The sequence below is a fragment of the Lampetra fluviatilis genome, chromosome 33, assembly GCF_964198595.1.
Source record: "Lampetra fluviatilis chromosome 33, kcLamFluv1.1, whole genome shotgun sequence".
NCBI classification, from domain to species: Eukaryota; Metazoa; Chordata; class Hyperoartia; order Petromyzontiformes; family Petromyzontidae; genus Lampetra; species Lampetra fluviatilis.
In genome coordinates, this window is record NC_136307.1 from 2,631,307 (window position 1) to 2,652,081 (window position 20,775).

Genomic DNA, 20,775 nt, shown 5'->3' on the forward strand with positions numbered 1-20,775 from the left:
GAAGCAATCCGTTGAATTTTTTGAGGTTTATAATCTCTGAATATTCTATAGCCGACGCTTGCCTGTGATGTGTTTTTTTTTTCAATTTTATTAAATTCATTCGGAATAAATGTCCCGCTAATGCAGCTCATGAATTTACAGCTGCAATATTCACCGAGGGTTTTAAGTGTCATACAATAGCATTTGCTTAAGCAAATATGAGCCCATTGACAACTTATAAAACAAGGGCAAAATAAAATAACACGTATAAAACAACTCCGTTTTAAGTCACAATTTGCTTTATTCATACAAGAAATGCAACAACCTCAACGTATCCGATTTTTGGCTCCCATAAAAGTACAAATATTTACTTTTTTCCATTATATTTCAATGAATGAAGAGCTGATACGATTACCAGCATCATTAGACTGCTGGAGGAATCAGATGTCCAGCGGGGGCGGGTCAGTTTCGTAAGCCCTTTATAACAAAACGTATGGCAAAAATATATTGGTAACTTTTCAATGTTTTCTCAACTCGATAGCAAATCCTCTATTGTGCCAATGTTCAAGTATAGTATATATACACACACATGAGATATACTCCATTGGAACCTCATTTGCCAGTAAAAAATATAATTGTTTTTTTACCCTTTTATCTGGCAACAAAACTGACACCTTTTTTACAAGGAGTCATGTTTGCATAGACCACAATACCTGCAGTCATAATACAAACAAAAAACACAACTCTGATAATATATGCACTGTCCTTGAAGTTGATTGGTCCACACCCGAGACAGCTTTCCTTAGAGCCTAGTCTCACATGGGTTGGACCAGATGACGCCAAAAGGCGCACAACTCAAAGACAATGCACCATCAGAGTATGAGAGCTCGGGGTAAGCATTTACACCGAGCTCTCATACTTATGTCATACTGATGACAATACTATATTCTATCATAAAATTTTAAATATATATTTTTAAACAATCTTTTTACACGCTTTCTATTAACTCACTTTGTTGTTGTATCCTCAAATATTGTAACTCAATTTTAACCCACTTCCCAATGTGCTATCGACTGCAAACTTGGCATACTTATGTCTTACTGATGACAATACTATATTCTATCATAAAACAATTTTAAACATTCTTTTTTACATGTTAAGTTTCGGCTTGGGTCTAATTGTCTACGCTCAAATCACGTTGGCTGTAATTGGCCACGGTCCCTTACGTTATGGCAAGCTTCCTGGAGTCGTGGAGTTCTTCCATTACTAGTAAATTTAATTAAAGCGTGTTTTTAAGAAAGTATTTTTAAAATATTATTAAATAAACCATCAAACGAATCGCTCGACGCAATGTCCCAGCCCACGCACATCCTCGGCGGAGTCGCTGCAATGTCCACGGACGACCTCCTTGGAGCGGTTTAAAGGGAAACTTCAGCGTTCAACTTTAAACAAACGCGTTACAAAACTGGTGCCATGCGCATTTTTAGAAAAAAAAAATAAACATTTCAAACAAATATCTCTCTCATCATACTCTTAGCCGCTTCAATAAACCGCATGTTAACAACACCGCATTCTAACACAGCTTTATTGTGGCTGCGGTTGAATTGGGACGTCTGCTTAAATATAACAAAAAATATTCTTTGTAGCTCATCGGATTATAAATCAATATGCAGATTCTAATCGTTTAACGTTAATTGACAATTTTTTAAAACTATTTCCGAACCGCTTGGAGTTTGCGAACGCACCCCGCCCCCCGCCGACTCGGACCCGGAAGCGGAAGGGAGCGAGGCCGGTGCCGTGGGGAGCTCCGCACGTGGCTGTGGGTGGCCACGTGGTGATTCGCTCTCACTCGCCGTAGGCCTCTGGGTTTTTTTTTAAGTTTACAAGTGCAGCAGCAACAACAACAAACAAAAAAATACTTTACTGGACGACGGTACGTGTATGCCACGGGAGAGGGGTTTTGACGCTGGAAATGTGCGACGCTTGAAACCGGTTGCCTAAATTTAAGACCGCGCTTGCAAATGTTGATACCGTTCTCTGTTATTAACCGGCACTAACCTTTCATTCGTGACGATATTGGATGTAGCTCAGGATGCTGCAACGGTTGGCGCAGTGGACGTGCACGCGATATGTTTGTCGGTTCTATTTCGCAGCCCGCCAGCAGTTCTCTTTATGGGTGAATCGGCAGTGTGTGTGTGTGGGGGGGGGGGGTCAAGTTGTGGGTACTTGACTCCCCTTCCAAAGGCGTTATGGCCAGCGTGAAAGAGTAGTTGGTCCTAGACCTCCGTCTAGTGGAGGAGGCCCTTTCGCCTCCAACGTATTGCAGAGGAATGACCACAACGGCGAACGCACGAGAGATGCGATGAGCGAAAACGCCTTTGAAAAGTGACCACGGCGTTCGCGTCTTCCGCCGCCACGCGTAATGATGTGTTTGTAACGGGAAACGGGAAAGTCTCCATCGGGATGGTAAACTAATTTTTCGATGTAAGGGATTCATAAGGGATTCATAAGGGATTCATCTTCTTGGTTCTTTCGGTAAAGTCACGTAGAAGGGAAATACAAATAAAATAAAAAATAAATAAAACATTTTATTACGTTTTATTTTTTATTATTTTCCTTCTACGTGACTTTACCGAAAGAACCAAGAAGAAAAAAACTAAATTTTGTTTAATATTATCAGGAGTAACGGGAGATAAGTCTCCGTGCACGCGTTGGGGATAGATCGCCTTTACGGGTCTGCAGAGACGCGGCCCCCCAACCCGCGTGCTGGAACCGTCTCAGAGCCGCCTGGCACCACCCCTCAAGTTGGGAGTCTTCTTAAGCGCGTGGTACGTTGCTGGCTAAGCTCAGTCCGTCGTTCTGAACATCAGGTGCCGGGGGAATGGAGAGGAGGTAGAAGCTGCCGGAACCACAAGCGCGCCTTGCCACACCTTCCCCGGCTAAACGCGCTGTTGTTGTTGCTGTTGTTTCTGCTGTTGCTGTTCTTGCTGCTGTTGCTGCTGCTGCTGCTGTTGTTATTGTTGCTGTTGTTGCTGCTGCTGTTGTTATTGTTGCTGTTGTTGCTGCTGTTGTTGTTATTGCTGCTGTTGTTGCTGCTGTTGCTGTTCTTGTTGCTGTTGTTGCTGCTGCTGTTATTGTTATTGATGTTGTTGCTGTGGTTGTTGCTGTTGTCGTCGCCGTCGCTCTACGAGCAGTAGCCCCGGAGCGGCGGAGCGAGCCATGGCGAGCGCGGGCGTTTACGCGACCATCCCGGCCACGCTCAAGGGCAGCCGCACGCCGTGGCCCGAGAAACTGAAGCTGGCCCGCGCCGCGTGGAGTTCCCCACGCTGCCTCCTGCCCAACAAGGAACAGGTACCGGAGGATCGTAGAGTCGGAGACGGATTGGGGGGGGGGGGGTCGGCAGGAGGAGGAGAGCACGCGCGGAGAGGTGCCACGGGATGCAAGGGGGAGGCACACAGGTGGAGGAAATAGTCGAGGATGTGTAAAAGAGTGGACTCTAGCGATGGTCGGTCCACCCATCGCGCAATAAACCATCGTGCAAACTCCGGTCGTCCTCGCAGCGCCGGCAGCTTTTGGCCGGGTACGGGTACCCGTACGCTACCCGTACCCTACCCGAAATGAGTGACAAACGGTTGCTCACCGGTGACTCACGGCCTAACCCGTACCCGTACCCGGCCGCACCAGGGTCGCAAACGGGTACCCGGCCGGGTACGGGTAGCTGGGTATCGGGTAGGGTACGGGTAACGGGTACCCGGTTGCGACCTCTGTCGCGCGGCGCTTTCGGATGCGCTTCTGCGGCCGGCTGGAACGCTCTTCCGATTATTAGGAAGCCACTGGAGCTATCCACTTTTAAAACTAAATTGGAAACATTTCTTTCGAACTGCTTTTTGAGTTTAGTTTGTTTTACTTCCCTCGCACCTCTGAATATCACGGTTGGCTACGTATGGTGCGTACATTCGTACACCCTGGGTAGCGTAAATGGGAAGGAGGGGTTGCCCAGATAAATCAAGTACACGAATAGTGAGCAACTCATGTAAATGTGTTGTCTGTTTTATTACCGCTCATCGCTTTATAATCTGTTTACTTGCTGGAACATTTGGTTATGTGGGCACTGAATGAGTGAAAAGCAGCGACTAATTAAAACCAGTATATAAATATATGTTATTGTTCCCGAAGCACTGTTAATCCGTTGCACGGTTAATCCGTAACCCGGATAATCCCTCCACAGGTAATCGAGAGTTACCTGTGGCGGAGCTGGACACTGCCTCTGGGCTTTGCGATGTGAGCATCGCGATGCTGTGTTGCCTGCAGTTTAAGAAACCTAATTTGCCAATCCGCGAGTCGGTCTGTCTGTCGCAGCACTTTCCTGAGCCTAAAACTAGGAACAATTTTTTTTATATTTTACCAGGTAAGGCCCACTGAGCTATATAACAATTTTTCAGAAGCGGCCTGGCCACAAATGATAGCCCAATAGAGTGGCTTACCACGTGGACACTTATAGCAGCCAAATACACAAAACGCGTGTTTCTAAATGTGGAGGGATAAAACCGGAGCACCCGGAGAAAATTCCACGCGACCACGGGGGAAACATGCAAACTCCAAACATACAGGCGTCAGGGTCGGGGTCACGAACACACGACCTGCGTACCAGACGAGGCCGTTAACATCTCGCCACACCACGCTTAGCACGGAGGCCAAAAGCTGTGGGGAACTTGACACGGTGAGTCAGGAGAGATGCACCGCGCGTGTCCCTTACGATGCTCTCTCTTCCGGCGGCGTTGCGGACCGACAGCTGCTGCTGGACTGGGCGTGCAACTCGCTGTCGTCGTACTACTCGCGCAAGCTGCCGCTGGGCCCCGGCGTCGCGACGCAACTCTGGGCCTTCCTGGGAGAGGTGCTGGGCAGCGCCCGCGTGCGGGGCGAGGGCCGGCCCGTGTCTCTTCGAGCGCCCGTCGCGCAGGTCAGCTGACTGCCCCCGCGCTCGCCCTCTCGGTGACACAACGGGGGGGGGGGGGGTGGGGGGAGTAGATCGCTCGGTGAAGAGACTCGCCACGGATGCAGCTTCACTCTTCGATAAGTTTCGCTTGTCTTTACGTCCTCGCAGGATGTGAGTAGAAAATAAAAGGATAACAGCTCGCCGCTCTTCTAAAGTGCAGTTGTGCAAGGGCGCTGCCAGTGACCACTACTGAATTCCCACAATGCATTGCTTTGATTTATTTACAACCCCTGGGCAAACGGTTAACCCCCTGACTGGGATTTGAATTCACAACTCTCCAATCGATAGTCGAGCGCTACTGGAGCTGGCAGTACAGCAAGTAGTTTAACACTCTCCGAGACAATCATCCGATGTGATGTGTCATACGGATCGACAGCACGGCTGTTGGGGGTGGCTGTGCTATGACCACCCTCCGCCACCACCCCCTCCCCCCCACCGACCTTCATTAAATTCCCAGCCGCAACCGACAGCGGCGGCGGCGGCGGCGAGCGATATCTGAGCCGGTCCGAGAACGGTGGAACGAAACGAGCCGAGTTGCTCCGCGCAGATGCTGGTGGAGCGGCTGTGCGAGCTGGCGGGCCTCCGGGCGGCGGAGGGCGCCGGCGCCGGCGGTGCGGAGCTGGAGACCCCGAGTCCTGCGACGCTCCTCGCGTGTTTCCAAGACATCCTGCGCACGCCGCCGCTCCGCACCATCCTGGCCGCCAAGCTTGAGCTGCTGGCGCGGCTGCTGCGGGCGCTGCTCACGATGGCGTGCCGCTCCCTGCTCCCGCCGGCGCCGGCGGCGGCGTCCAGGGAGGAGAGAGCGCGGCGGGGAGGGGCAGCTCCCGTCTCCTCGTCCGACTCTCCGTCCGTCGCTTCGCTTCTCCAGGTCTCGCCGGAGTTTGACCGCGGCCGGATTCGCTGCACGCACCCGACAGGCTTGGCTGCCGCACCGTCGCCTTGGCCGTTGCTGCCCCAGGCTTGGGTGCCGCGTTGGGCGCGTTGCCGGGTTTTGTCGGGAAGTCTCCCGGCAGGATGGGAGTTAAGGAACTTGGGAAGATCCGAAGAGATCGTGGCAGGGAGGGCATTGCGATTGGTGTTTTTGGATGGAAGGAGGGCAGGTGACCGAGAGGGACATTGGAGTGGCACCCAGATGTCGCTGAGGCCACGGGAAAGGCCTGAAGCCTGATAGTGGGATAACGTGGGCGGACACTCGGAGGGTCGGTTCTCTCGTGTGGGCAACAGCTACGGAATGTGGCAGACGGTGAGGTGTGATGACATCAATTGTATTGGCTATCATGACCTCTTGACCTTTTATCTACACGATATGGATAATTAATTTGTCCCTTTGTGAGTGAGCCTGTCTGTCACGGGACCTACTTTGAGTAATATCTGTCACACAGAGTCGACTAGGGGCTCATTCTGACCGGATGGTTTTGTTGATGAGCTCCGTGTAGAGCCTTTGAACTTTGATCTTGGTAAAAAAAAATCAATGACCAATAAAAAGACAAGTTGGGACACTCGAGCCTGTATCTAATTAAATTAGATGTTTTAGCGAGAGTGGATCTTAGTCTTTATTAGTTTAAAACTTCTCTCGAACACGAGAGCGAACGGGTGGGAGGTGAGATGGGAAGGAAGCTACCCAGAACGCTTTCCAGCAGCAGCAGCAGCAGCAGCGTGATAACAAAACAGTTTTCTCCGCGTTGTTTTTCAAAGCGACGGTCTAACGATACTTATTCAGCTCGCCGTCGATGCAAAGCGCGTCCGTTAAGGAATCGCAATTCGGAACACGTTATTTCTCCCCGTCCCGTCGGACGGTACCCGCGCGTGCGCCGACCCCCCCGCAACGCGACGCCCTAGAACCGCGTCTCCCCTCGCCGTCCTCCTCGCGGGCAGGTGCTGTCACAGACGCTGGCACTGTACGCGGCCACGCAGAGGCAGCAGGTGAACCCGCAGCGCGTCTTCCGCCTGCTCACGGGGCAGCTGCTGGGCCCCGCCGTGGTGCTCCGCCACCTCCTGCTGTCGGAGGGCGGCATCGCGGCGCTCGGGGCGGCCCAGGAACCGCCCCCCACCTTGCCACGGTACGACCCGGGCCCCCACCCCTCCCCAACTCTCGCCTCGCCGGATAAATAACATGAGATGTCAATCTCGCTTTTGTGGGAATATCCAGTGGGCCGCGGCTTACGTCGAGTTGTGATCAAAACAATGAGACGACAATAATACTTACAAGGTTAAACGTACGTACGTACAAGTTGACGACGATGACGATCTGTCCCCGCAGCGACCCCGCGGCCGGGGAGGCCCACGCTGGCGCCCGGGCCCCGGTCGCCCGGGACATCCGCTCCCGTCTGGAGGCCGCCGTGGCCGCGGCGCTCTTCCACGCCGACCTGCTGCCCTCGTACCGCGACGAGCTGCTGCCCCCACGGCCGGACGCCGCGGGGGGCAGCAAGGAGCAGCACCGGAAGGCGCCCGGGAAATCGTCCTCCGGGCTCGCGCCGGTAAGCGCCGACACGCCTCCAGCTGTACGCTTGGAGGCGTACGTACGTACGTACGCGTGCGTGAGAGCCCCTGTGTCGATCCGGAACCTCCACGTCGCCGGGATGGGCATGTTATGTTTGGATGGCCACCGTTGGTTGACTTAAGACAAAGGGGTGCTCACTCTTTTTCTACCCTGGGGGTATCGCCGCACCAACCTCTGCTGCCCACCACAGCATCGACATCTCGGATGACAATTGCACGGGAATTACAACTCGTTAGGAATCGCAAAGCTGTCGCAACCGCGTCATCGCCGTTGTTTGCCACCGTCCCGCGGGCCTGCTCCACGTCGGAGGCTGGGACTCGCGGCCCCCGACCTGTGACCTCTCGACCTCCGACCTGTGACCTCTCGACCTCACTGCCCATCCCTGCCCATCCCTCCCGCTCTCTTCCCGTCGGGGTTTTTTTCCCAGCTGCGGACGATCCTGGACGTGGTGAGCTCGCCGGACGTGGCGGGCTGGGACGGAGCCTCGGCGGCCGACGACGTCGATCCCGTGCCGTGCGGAGCCGTCCCCTTGCTCTACCGACAGCTGCTGGAGGCGTACGGTGGTTCGTCGGACTCGGCTGCCATTCTGTGCTTCCGAGCGTTGCGCCGGATGGTGGCGGCGTTTGGCGTGGAGCCGGGTGACGCCGCCGCCGCCGCGGTGGCGGGGGAAGAGGAGGCGGAGGGGACGGGCGCCGCGTCGAACATCGACGCGTTGGGTGAGAGGCACCAGCGATTTGGTGGTTTTTGTTGTTTTTGGGGAGAGCGAAGATGTCAACTCCAAATAAACAGCAGGCGTCAGGGTCGGGATCGAACCCATGGCCTGCTGTATTCCAGACGAGGTAGTTAACATCTCCTAGCCACCGTGATGATGATGAGAGGGAGAGACACGCACACTCCAAATATCCAGCAGGCGTCATGGTCGGGATCGAATCCACGACCTCCTGTGTACCCGGCGAGGTAGTTAACATCATCTCCTAGCCACCGGCGGGGAACTTCGTGGCGTGCTGAGCCGCAAGAATAGAGAAGTGTTGTGATGGGCAATACAGCCGTGTCGTCACGTTGGCGAGGTTAGTTGGTGGGAGGATTGGCCGTCCAGAAACAATGCAAAACGTACGTTACAGTAGGCGGTGAAAGTGTACTTATTGCGAACTTAAATCGAGTGGGCGGTGAGGAGTAGGAAGTGTGTCGGCGAGTGATCTGGCTTAAAGGTAACCCGTTTACTAGCCGAGATGTGGGCACTGAGTCAAGGAGGAGCGAAAGCACGAGCGGACCCGTTCACCGTCCAGGCGCGTTAACCGTTCGCCAGCGCTGCAGCGAGCGCAACGTGGACGGCGCACGGAGCGGGGTCGCGATTTGGTCCAAGGGTCGATCCTTCGTGTCTTTCTCTGTCACCGCGTTTGCGTTGCGTTATTTTTCCGGCTCTCTCGTACAGTTACGCTACACAGGGACTCTTACTTGTGAACATTTGACGTACGAACTTTCAGAGATGCGAACAAACCTGGTCCGTATGTTGGGACCGAGAGTCGTAAGTTAAACCGCCGCGCAATAGATGGCGGTGGTGGCATCTACATCTGCAGAACGGGAGATTGTACAACTTTTAAAGCCGTTAGTGTACACGCCGTACAACATGTTTTGAATCTACAGGAGTAAAGTTGGACTTATGAACAAATTTACTTCTAACAGAACCTCTGGAACCTAACTCGTTCGTAAGTGGAGGGTGTCCCCGTATGTGTTTTGCCTAGAAATAGTAAATCGATTGGCTTCAACGCGGAACGTAATCGACCCGACCGTTCTTGACGCCTCCCTCTCTCCCACCCCCCCCCCCGCACCCCGTGAAGGCTCCCGTCACACCCTGCTGGCGCTGGACCAGCTGCTGAGCGCCGTCGCCGCGGCGGACGTCTACAACGTCGCCGTCGACCGCATCCAGCACGGCGCGCTCCAGTTCGCGTTTTACGAGCGCCTGGCGGCGGCGCTGCTGGCGCGCCCCAGCTCGGCGCTGCCCGCGTGGCACCGCTGCCTGCGCTCGCTGCTGGGCCTCAACCACCTCATCCTGGAGCCCCACCTGCAGGTGATCGCCGTGACAAAGTTGCATCTCGCGCCCTCCGAACGCGGAGGTGGGGGGAGGGGGGTATCTGCGGCTCTGACCCCCCGTCTTCTCCCGTCCCCAAGGCGTTGGTGTCCATCGCGTGGCTCGGCCCCGAGCCGCCAGAGCCGCGCGGACGCAAGGCCCGCGACGCCCTGCTGTGCGTGCTGCTCGCCACCTACGCCAAGCTGCGCCAGCTCGCAAAGCCGCTGGGGGCCGCCTTCTCCTCGCTGTGTCGCGACGACGACGACGACGACGGGAGCCCGCGCGGCTCCTCGTCGCGCCTGGTCGGCACCGCTTTGGGGGACAAGCTGTCGGAGTGCCTCGCCGAGCTCCCCGCGGGGCAGGCGGCCGACGTGTGGGAACTGGCGCTGGAGGCCGTCCGCTCCAGGCTGCCGCCCCCCGGCGCCCCGGAGCGGGGGGGCCCCCGCTGGGCCCGGCCGCTGCCGTCGGTGGCGCTGCTCCTCCACGCCGTGCTCTTCCGGGCGCGCTCGCCGGACGCCTCGTGGCCGGCGCCGGCCGTGGCGCGGGCCACGCGGCTCATGGAGGCGACGCTGCGCGAGGCGCTCGCCCCGCTGCTCCTGCTGTGCCGCGCGGAGGGCGGCGCCGGGGCGGAGACGGCGCCCGCCCTCGAGGCCGCCCTGACGCTGGCGCACACGTGGGCCGAGCTCGACCTCTGCTTCCAACTCAACTGCCCCCGGTACCGGTCGCCCGGCAGGGACGCCGCCGCCGGTGCCGTCGCGGGGGGCGGCGCCGAAACCGTAAACGACGGCGGAGACGACGGCGGCGACGACGGCGGTTTTGCCGCCGACGCATCGGTGGGCACGTACGACTTCCGCTGCCTGGCGCCCGCCGTGCCGGCGCGGGTTTGGCGCGAGCTCACCAGGCCTCTGCGCCGAAGCGGCGGCGGCGACGGCGCGAGCGGCCGGGCGCGGTTTCTGCTGGCGACGCTGAGCGTGCAGAAGGTGCGCGCGCTGTCGCTGCGGCGCGCCGTCGCCGATTCTCGCGGCTACGCCCGCGGCCTGCGGCGCGCCGCCCATCTCGCCGTGCGGCTGGCGCCGTGGGCGGACGGCGCGCGGCAGGCGCCGTGGGACGGAGAGTTGGCCTCGGTGGACGAGGCGTCGCGCGCCGCCGCGCACTGGCGCCTCGTGCTCGGCCACCTCCCGCTGCTGCTGCCCCACCTGGTGCCCGGCGACGTGCAGGCCGTCGCCGACGCCGTCACGGACGCCGCGCTCGCCTCTCCGGACGACGAGGGAGCGGGCGATGCCGGGGGGGCGACGCCGCGGGCGCTGGCGTGGGCCCTGCTCCGCGGGCCGCTGCTGCCCGAGCTGGGCGCCGTGCAGGCCGCCGTGGTGACCGCGCTCGTGGCCCGAGCGGCCGAGGCCCTGGGCGCCGGCGACGACGACGGCGCCGGGCGGGAGGGGGCGCCGCCGTCGTCGCTGCTGCCGGCCCTCGCCCGCCGGGACCTACCCTGGGCCGCGGAGGCGAGCGCGGCCGCGCGGAAGGCGGCCTACGTGAGGCCTCACCGGGACGACGGAGACGTCGACGCGGAGGACGCGCCGCCGGCGCGCGCCGCCACCTGGGCGCTGCTGGACGAGGTGGCGCGGGGCATGTTGGGCAGGGCAGCCGCCGGCGCCGAGCCGCCCCGGCTCCCGCCCGCCCGCCTGGCCGCGCTTGAGCGCGTGCTCGACGCGCTGGCGGCGCAGCGCCTGGACGCGGCGCCGCCGGGGACCGCCGCGCGCTGCTTCCTCGCGCTCTTCGCCGTCGTCTCGAGCGTGGCGCCCGCGGACGAGGCCTCGCTGCGCCTGCTCACCCGCTGCTGCCGCCTGTTGGCGGCGCTGCAGCGCGGGGGGACGGGCGCGGCGGGCGCGGCGGGCGCGCCCCGCGCCGTGAGTCCTGCCGAGACGCTGGAGGCGCTCGCGCGGCCGCTGCTGCGCGCTGGCGCGTGCGCCGCCTCCTTCGGAGCGGCGGCCGAGATGGAGCACCGGCGCGCCGTGCGGGGGCTGTTCCGCGCTGCGCTGCTCGCCATCGCCGCCCAGCCCCGCGGCCGCCGCGGCGCTCCGCTCGCCGTGCGGGCGTTCTCCGAGTTCCTGCTGGCGCAGGCCGATGGCGCCGGGTGGTGCCGCGCAGCGACGCCGAGCGTCAAGCGGCGCCGGCGCTCCGCCGTCGCCGCGCCGTCCTCCACGCTGCTGGAGATGGCGACGGCGTTCTTGCAGGCGGCGCTGGCCGACTCTGCGGCGGCGAGGCGCCGCTCGTACACCACGGAGCTCGACGCCGTGACGGCCGCCGCGGCCGCCGCGGTGGGGGGCCTCCTCGACGCCGACGACTCCGTCGGCGTCAACGCCGCCGACGAGAAGCTGGAGCTGCTCGTGGTCCCGGCCGCCGTGCTGCTGGAGGCCGAGTTGCAGGCGCCGGGCGGCGCCGCGACGGAGGGGTTGCGGCACGGCGCGGTGTACGCACGCGTCTTCGAGCGCGTCGCGCGCCGCCTCCGCTCGTACGAGGGCGGTGAGGACGCCCGGCGCCGCGTCGCCTCCCACGCCGGGTTCCTGCGGCTCCTGCTGCGGGGGGCTGCTGGGGAGCGGGGGGGCGGAGTGGCGGAGACGACGGCGCCGGCGCTCTTCTCGGCACTCGCTGACCTGCTGGCCGGTGAGGCGCCGGTCCGGGGAGGGGTCGGGCCTAGACGGTTCGCGGTCCCATCCGCAAGTCGACTGTTGGATCACAGCCTCCTTCCCCCCGTGCCCTGTCCGTCGTGGGGTTTGTTTGGCCGTGCCGTGCGGGTGGATTGGGGAAGGGGAGAGAGTCGGGGTGAGGGGGGGGCGGTGGCGCGACTGAGGTCACTGCGGGGTCACCATGGGGTCACCGCGAGGTCGCGTTTCACTCGCCGCCGATGTTGGGTGAATCGGTCACTTGTGTTTTAGTTTTACATCCCGATCCCGTTTGTATCGTACAGTTTGTTCACCGTCGTAGCGCGATGAATATTCTAGTTGCATAAACATTGAAATGAACCTACAATGCAGTGCAATGTGAGCTTAACCACTGATAATCAATCTGGGAAGTCGATGCATTGTTACTCGCCTAATATAGTTTCCCACCCGTCTGTGTGTCCCCTCTGCGCCCCCCCCCCCCCGCTGCCCATGCCCCCCCTCGCCGTGCCCCCCCCCCCCGCGAACCATGGCAGCCCCCGGCGTGACGCGGGAGGAGTTCTCGGCGCTGCGGCCCCAGCTGTCGGCGCTGGGCGCTCCACTGGCGGCGGCGTGCGGTGCGGAGCGGCTCCGGGTGCTACTGCTCGAACTCCTCGGCGCGCTCTCCGCTCAGCGGCTGCAGGGCGCTCGCACGCAGGTAGCGACGCCCGCACGCACGCGACCAACCGCGCTAATCCGAGGTGCGGGACGACAAACTAAAACGCAAATAGCGGCTCTGAAGAAGTGGGTTTGTCGGGCCTCTTACCTTCACCGGTTTCCCACTCCCGTCCCCGTGCAGGAGGCCGTCTCCGCGCTGCGTCTCTGCCAGCTGCTCGCGCTCGCTGACCTCGAGGGGGGGCCCTGCGACGCCTTCTGGCGGGCCGCCCCCCGCTTCCTCTCCGCCATCGTGGTGAGCACCGCACCCCGGTGGCGGCGACGAGTCGACCGGCGGCTCACGTGTGGCGGGGCCAAGCTTGGGTCGCCACCCTCGTCTTCAGAGACGGCTGGTGGCCAGCATGGAGGAGGAGGCCAATTTACCCTCCAGAGTTCCCTCGAAATATCAGCGTTTGCACATTTACCTTTTTAGTTGAGACACGAGGGAACATGTACAGGGGGTCCCCGATATACGTCAGGGACCGGAACGACGCCCAGCGGGGAATTTTCCCCATAAGAATAATGGGAAATGATTGGGGGGGTGGGAGGCACCTTAAGGACGTAAACGCATCGCCAGCAGCAGCTGCGCGAGCCGGCAGTTGCAGGGGCTGCGCCTTCATTGCCTCCTCTCGGCAGACGGTGACGCGGGAGGCTCCGCGCTGGCTGGCGGGCGAGGCCCACGCGCCGGTGCTCGCCGCGCTCGACTGCGCCGCGACGCTGCTCGCGCGCGGGGGCCACTGGGACGTCGCGGCGACGACGGCGATGACGACGGCGACGACGACGGCGGAGGAGGAGGAGGAGACGCCGATCGAGAGCGGCCCCCCCCCCGCGGGGAGGGGCCCACGGGCCGCGTCCAGTGGGCCCCCACGGGCCGGCCGCCCTGGCCATGCAGGCCGTGCTGGCGGCGCCGCTGGAGCGGCTGACGCCCGCGCGCCACCACGAGATGTTCCACGCCTGCCACGAGCTGCTCTTCGCCATCATGCAGATGCACCCGCAGGTGAGGGCGGTGGCGGTGGCTGTGGTGGTGGTGGTAGTGGTGACAGTGATCGTTATTTTGGTAGTGCTTATGATGGTGGTGGTAGTGGTTATGGTGGTAGTGGTGGGGATGGTGATGGTGGGGATGGTGATGGTTGTGGTGGTTATGGCGGTGATGGTGATGGTTATAGTGGTTATGGTGGTGGTGGTTATGGTGATGGTGGTGGTTATTGTTATAGTGGTTTTGGTGGTAGTGGTGGTGGTGGGGATGGTGATGGTGGTAGTGGTTATCGTGGTGGTGGTTATGGTGGTGGTTATGGTTTTAGTGGTCATGGTGGTGGTGGTTATGATGGTAGTGGTTATGGTGGTGGTGGTTATGGTGGTGGTGGTGGTGGTGATGGTGATGGTTATAGTGGGTATGGTGGTAGTGGTGGTGGTGGGGATGGTTATGGTGGTAGTGGTTATGGTGGTAGTGGTTATGGTGGTAGTGGTTATGATGGTGGGGATGGTTGCAATTTGTCCGGGGGCATTCCAACAACGAGTGACACTCAGACTCGTCAACTCGCGTACACACACGGGGCCCCTGTGCCTCTGTCGTGCAACACGATCCTCGCGTATAAAGACATGGAGAGGCCATTATGACAAAGGGGGGGAGGTGACACCGCACTTACGCCGCACTAAACTCATCGTCGCCCCACCTGTGATGTATTGCCCGTTAACAAAAATAAAAAAAATTCCCTCCCTACTCCGACCCTCCCGCGCCCGTCAGGTGATGCTGAGAGCGGCCCCCGCCTTCCTCGGCTGCTTCCACAAACTCGTGCGCTCCGCCATGCACGAGGGACGGCTCCGGGGAGACGGCGACAAGGGTAACCACGCCGCTGCGTCCGACCGTCTTCTCTTTGGGGGGGGGGGGCGGTGTCGTGGCTATCCTCGCCAACGCCGTGACGCTTTTAAGCCACCAGTGTTGTCCCACGTCGTGGGACCACCGCCATAATTGCCAAACAATATATTTTACATTTTTGTTTGTTTGTTACAATGGTTACATTAGGGGACGGTCATGCACCTTTGTACCATGATGGCCCGGTTTTCACGTTGGTGCAGGGCTATAGAAAAGGATGTAAATAAGTCTCTAAAATCTCATAAGTTCAATGGAACATTACTGAGAGGGACGAGAATAGGAGGCGTACTTTAGTGTCATGCCTTGGGTAGTAACACTCCCATGCGCTCTGTGAGGCCTGTGGGTTTCAAGGCCCGGTGAGACTCGAGGCCTTGTGGGTTCTGAGGCCCTGTGGGTTCAGAGGCCCTGTGAGTTTTGAGGCCATGTGAGAGTCGAAGCCCTGTGGGTTTTGAGGCCATGTGAGAGTCGAAGCCCTGTGGGTTTTGAGGCCCTGTAACGGTGGAAGCCCTGTGAGTTTTGAGGCCCTGTGAGTTTTGAGGCCCTGTGGGTTTTGAGGCCCTGTTAGATTCGTGGCCCTGTGGGTTTCGAGGCCCTGTGGGTTTTGAGGCCCTGTGAGTTTTGAGGCCCTGTTAGATTTGAGGCCCTGTGGGTTTCGAGGCCCTGTGAGTTTTGAGGCCCTGTGAGTTTTGAGGCCCTGTGAGTTTTGAGGCCCTGTGAGTTTTGAGGCCCTGTTAGATTTGAGGCCCTGTGGGTTTCGAGGCCCTGTGAGTTTTGAGGCCCTGTGAGTTTTGAGGCCCTGTGAGTTTTAAGGCCCTGTGAGTTTTGAGGCCCTGTGAGTATTGAGGCCCTGTGAGTTTTAAGGCCCTGTGAGTTTTAAGGCCCTGTGAGTTTTGAGGCCCTGTGAGTATTGAGGCCCTGTGAGTTTTAAGGCCCTGTGAGTTTTAAGGCCCTGTTAGATTCGTGGCCCCGTGTGGGTTTCGAGGCCCTGTGGGTTTGGACGCCTTCTCTGTCTCTGCGTCAGGCACGGGTGGCGGTGAAGCGGCCGAGCTGGCGGCAAGCTGTGCCCAGACGGCCGAGCGCTTGTACGTACAGGTCGCGGCACGCGTCCAGGAGTTCCCGGCTCTCGCGGGCTTCATGGCGGCGCAGTTTGTGCAGGAGCTGCAGAAGGTGAGCGAGACGTTACCCAGGTCGTTATGCTTATAGATAAAGAAAGAAAAACGAATTCATTGATTTGCCCATGCCACGCAGGCGAGTAATTCTCAGCTTGCTGTTGCTATGTCTGATGCCTCCTTCTACTGCTGCATCTACTCATGCTTCATCTGCTGCTCCTGCTGCATGTACTCCTGCTGCTGCGTCTACTCCTCTGTCTACTACTGCTTCATCTACTCCTCCCGCATCTACTTCTCCCGCATCTACTGCTGCATCGGCTCCTGCCGCATCTGCTCCCGCCGCGTCTTCCTCCGCTGCATTTGCTGCCGCCGCTGCTCCCCATCTAATGCCTTCTCCTCCTCCTCCTGCCACCGCCGTCGCTGCCACCGCAGGCGAGCCTGCGCGCGGAGGTGCGGCGCCCGCTGGCGGAGGGCGCCTACGCCGTGCTGGACCTGTGCCGCGAGCAGGACGCGCGCATGGTGGCGGCCACGCTGCCCTCGCACGGCCTGCGCGAGCTCTTCCGCCAGCTGCAGGCCGACCACCACAAGCACCATAAATACCTGTCGCCGCGGGCCCTCGCACTCGAGCCCGACGAAGAATGAGCGGGGCCGAGGAGAGGCGAGCTGGCGAACGTGTCCGGCCGCTGCAAGACGTGGCAGTGCGAAAACGCGCGTACCGCTTTGTACGTTGCGCGTGTGTGTACGTGGCCAGCCGTGCTAATCGGAGGTGCGGGAATGTGTCTGGCCATTCCGATGTGCGACAGCGCGAATGCAACGTGCGCGCACACCACACTTTGTCCGCCTGTATGTGTGTCGAGCTTCTTGGGCACCGTTTGTAGCCAAGCGTGCTAATCGGAGGTGCGGGAAAGGGACAACAAACTCAACACAAAAGTAAAAGTGTGCAAAGCTTTGCACCGTGTGGCGGCTCCCATGGCGGCATGAGAGAAACATCCGCTCGTCTTGCTGACCCGAGCTAGATTGACACGGCGTCGTTGCGATGAACGTCCAACTTTGCCGCGGTTTCTTCACTTGGTCACCCCCCCCCCCCGCACGCAGCCTTGTGGGAAAAAAACATAACAACCCGAGGTGCGAATCGACCTCGTAACTCTGTGGAGATTTTACTTTTTTAGATGTGGGAACATCTCGGAACCAAAACTGCGGCACGGTGGCCCCAGCACACATTTAAATTTCGTTCTGGCCGGGGGGGGGGGGGGGTCAAGCAGGGCGAGGGGTGTGGTGGCTCGGGACGTGCTCTCGTCGCCTGCGAAGGCGGAAGAGCGTCGTGGGCCTGCGGGCCCGCCATGTCCCGGCTTGGCTCGACGGCGGCGCGGCTCGCGAGAGCGCAAGAGGGAGGCAAACGGTGGCTGTGGCACCGCTCGGTCCTCGCGCCGGTTGAGTGGTGTGTGTGTGTGTTAGGTGCGTTGGAGGGTTCAAATAAAAAACGTCTCGATTCCGCGATCGTACCGAAGTCGTGCAATCGTTGGTGCCCCCCCCCCCGTCATGCGACGATGATGATGACGACGTTGACGACGTTGACAACGTTGATGACGTTGACTGACGACATTGATGACGACATTGATGACGTTGATTTCGACGTTGATGACGTTGACACCAACGTTGACGACGACGATGTTGACGATGATGACGTTCACGACGTTTCCGTTTGGAGATCCCGAGGCCGGTGGAGTGAGGTCACCGAGCGGACCCCGGAAGGCTGTCTCAGAACTACTGCTGAAGTCCCTTCAGCTGCATCCTCTCCACACCGGGTGGCGCACATCTGGACATGCCCTGCAGACGCTGCTCAACACGCGGAAATCACACCCACATACCGCTATCAAAACCAAAACGTGTGTGCGTGTTGAGCTTCTTTCACACCGTACGTACGTAGCCAACCGCGTTAATCGGTGCGTGCGGGGGGGGGGGGACAAACTAAACATCGATGCGAACACATTCCTGCGGAGGGAGCTGGTAGGAACGTTGGGTTGCTCGGTCAATGGCCAGGGTCAACGGCGGCGTGGTGTATTCCGCAAATATGGCCGACTGAGGGCAGGCACAAGCCGGCGTGAGTAGGTTAAACGTTGAGTTTTATAAGGGCACCACGGGGTGACCAGCCCCTCCCCACCCAGCCCCACCCCTCCCACCCAGCCCCACCCTCCCCACCCAGCCCCTCCCCACCCTCCCCTCCACCCAGCCCCACCCCTCCCATTTTTGGATGCCAGACGATACGGACGGACACAATAATCCCCTGTGGGCTGGTGTAACCAGGAGGTTCCTACCAGTATAAATGCCTCAACAATGTGTAATTGCCCATCGCGAGTTCCAGCTTGGTTCACCGATGCGATCTCGGCCTACCCTCTTCAGTCGTCCGTGCGGATCGCACAACGGCGGCGTGCCATTTCAGAGGGTCAGGCCCTCGAAGGCTGCGACGAAAGTCATCCGGTGGGAGGGAGCGGAGGGAGAGTTCAAGTTCATTTATTAGGTATAGACCTGTGAGCCATTCGGCTCTTGAATCGGGTGCAACCGCAACAAACAAAAAACATGAACAAGAAAACATCTTAAAGTGAATATGTGACTGAGTGCGAACAGAAAATCCGAGAAAAGACAGCAAAATATTGCAGAGAGAGGGAGGGGAGGTGAATCCCAGAGTTGGGAGGACACGGCACATCGATTTGGGTGGCGGGGTGCAGCGGAGCAAGGATGCTCGCTTGACGCAAGTTGGTCGCCAGACAGGTGTCGTGACTGACCCAGAGACACTAAGAGTCGGAGGCACTCTGTTTATTAGCAGCCATAACAGTTCAGACTTAGTAACTACAGCTCCCAGTCAGGACAGCTGGAAGACTGCCTGACTGACGACGCCGAGATGGTGAAGACGAAGACTCCAGCAACACAACGTGGATCCCTCCTCCAAACGACAGCCCCGAGCTCCTGCTTGGGGGGGGGGGGCCTTTTATGCTCCTAGTGTGGCCCCGCCCCCGCCCCGCCCTGGCCACGCCCCCTTTCTAGAACCTACCAGCGGGTTCCCGGGCTTCCGTCACGTGCCCCTGCTGCCACCTTTCCGCTACATCCCTCCCTCTGGCCTATCACGTGAGCACTGCGTAGTGGCAGGTCGACGGTGGTTGTCGTATGAAGAGACTGGCCTCTGCTATGGACATGTGGAATTTCCAGCACTGACCTGTCAAAGGGGATGAGCACATCCCCTTTGATACGTGACGCCCAGCGGTGTGTTTATTTAAATAAACTTGAAGTTTTTAAATGTGGATTATAAAAACTAAACCAAAACAATATTTTTATAATTGCCAAGTAAGGGGCCGTCCATAAATGACGTCACGCGATTTTGGACGATTTTTGACCCCCCCCCCATCGTCACACGGCGTCACAAAAAGTCTGACCCCCCATCAAATATGACGTCACAAAGCTCTGCCCCCTCCCCAAAAATAAAACATGCTTCAAATCGCTTTAAACTATTATTGTAGTGCGTATTTAATGTGGCGCTGCACTCTGATGTTGTAGGATAAAAAAATTATTAAAAAGTATTTCATTAAGTAGAACGTGTTTATATTTATTTAAAGTTGCACATGTTGATGTGACGTCGCATTTCTCAACCCCCCCCCCTCTCTCGTCACACATAGTCACAAATGTCTAACCCCCCCCCCCAGGTGCGTGACGTCATTTATGGACGGCCCCTAAGGCCCACTGCGCTATAGAGCTCTTTTTTAGAAGCGACCTGACCATCGCAAATGATAACTCGACGAAGTGGCTCATCATTGTGTGGAAATTTAAAGCAATAGCCAAATACTCTCTAAACGCGTGACGACGTTGATTCTAAATGTGGAGAGGAAACCCGGAGGACCCGGAGAAAAATCCACGCGACCACGGGGAGAGAGAGAGAGACGCAAACTCCAAATATACAGCAGCAGGTGTTTAGAGTCGGGATCTAACCCACGACCCCTCTGTATACCAGGCGAGGTAGTTAGCATCTCCTAGCCACTGTGATGATGAGAGAGAGAGACACACAAACTCCAAATATACAGCAGCAGGCGTCGGGGTCGGGATCTAACCCACGACCTCCTGTATACCAGGCGAGGTAGTTAACATCTCCTAGCCACTGTGATGATGAGAGAGAGAGACACACAAACTCCAAATATACAGCAGCAGGCGTCTGGGTGGGGATCTAACCCACGAGCCCCTGTATACCAGGCGAGGTAGTTAACATCTAGCCACCGCGGCGCATATATAAAATGCAACTGTGCGCAGTCATTCCCAATAAACAAAAAAACCTCGAACACATTAGCCAATAACAGTCGCCTTAAAAGAAAAAAAAGATATGCGGTTATAGGCGACGTTTCAGTCAATGGCCCTTTTTCGCAGCACACTGAGAAGGACCGTTGCCAAAATCTTCACCAATAATATTTGTTTCATTTTAAGGTCACCGTGCTCTTGAAGAGCGTGTTGGGGACGTTATTTCTATAAATTGTGCTTTTTTCATCACTGACCCCGACGCAGCTGCAGAAGCGGCATCACCAAACATTGTGTAATTCCCAATAGATCAATTAAAAAAGCATTGAGGCAATTAAAAAAAGAGACACGCGAGAGTTTGGCAGTCCTACAGCTCAATAGACGCAGGCACACGCGCGCGCACACAATGGGAGTTCTATCAGACTTGATTAGTGTGACGTGCCTAAATAAATACATCTGGAATAGTTTGTTTGATTACGGCCACGCGGCTCGGCGCTGCTTTTGTCAACAACCCGGTATAAAACGGGACTGGCTTGTGAGCGAGTCATTGCTTCCTGTGCATGTTGGGCTTGGAGCGTTCTCTTGTAGTGATGTTGCTACCTCTCCCCACCACCACCTGTGTTCA

General features: G+C 58.3%; 1 protein-coding gene across 1 annotated transcript; it reads left to right on the forward strand.

Annotated features, from left to right (window-relative positions):
• The first annotated feature begins 1,329 nt into the window (after positions 1–1,329).
• Positions 1,330–17,107, forward strand: URB2 (URB2 ribosome biogenesis homolog). Its single transcript, XM_078871707.1, is given in 17 exon segments — positions 1,330–1,395; positions 2,701–2,807; positions 3,174–3,330; positions 4,772–4,939; positions 5,523–5,843; positions 6,851–7,035; positions 7,236–7,452; positions 7,903–8,191; positions 9,314–9,543; positions 9,645–12,204; positions 12,737–12,897; positions 13,039–13,149; positions 13,530–13,718; positions 13,720–13,890; positions 14,638–14,734; positions 15,788–15,933; positions 16,308–17,107. Coding segments are annotated over 17 exon segments (5,385 nt in total). The 3' UTR covers positions 16,518–17,107.
• The last annotated feature ends 3,668 nt before the right edge of the window (positions 17,108–20,775 follow it).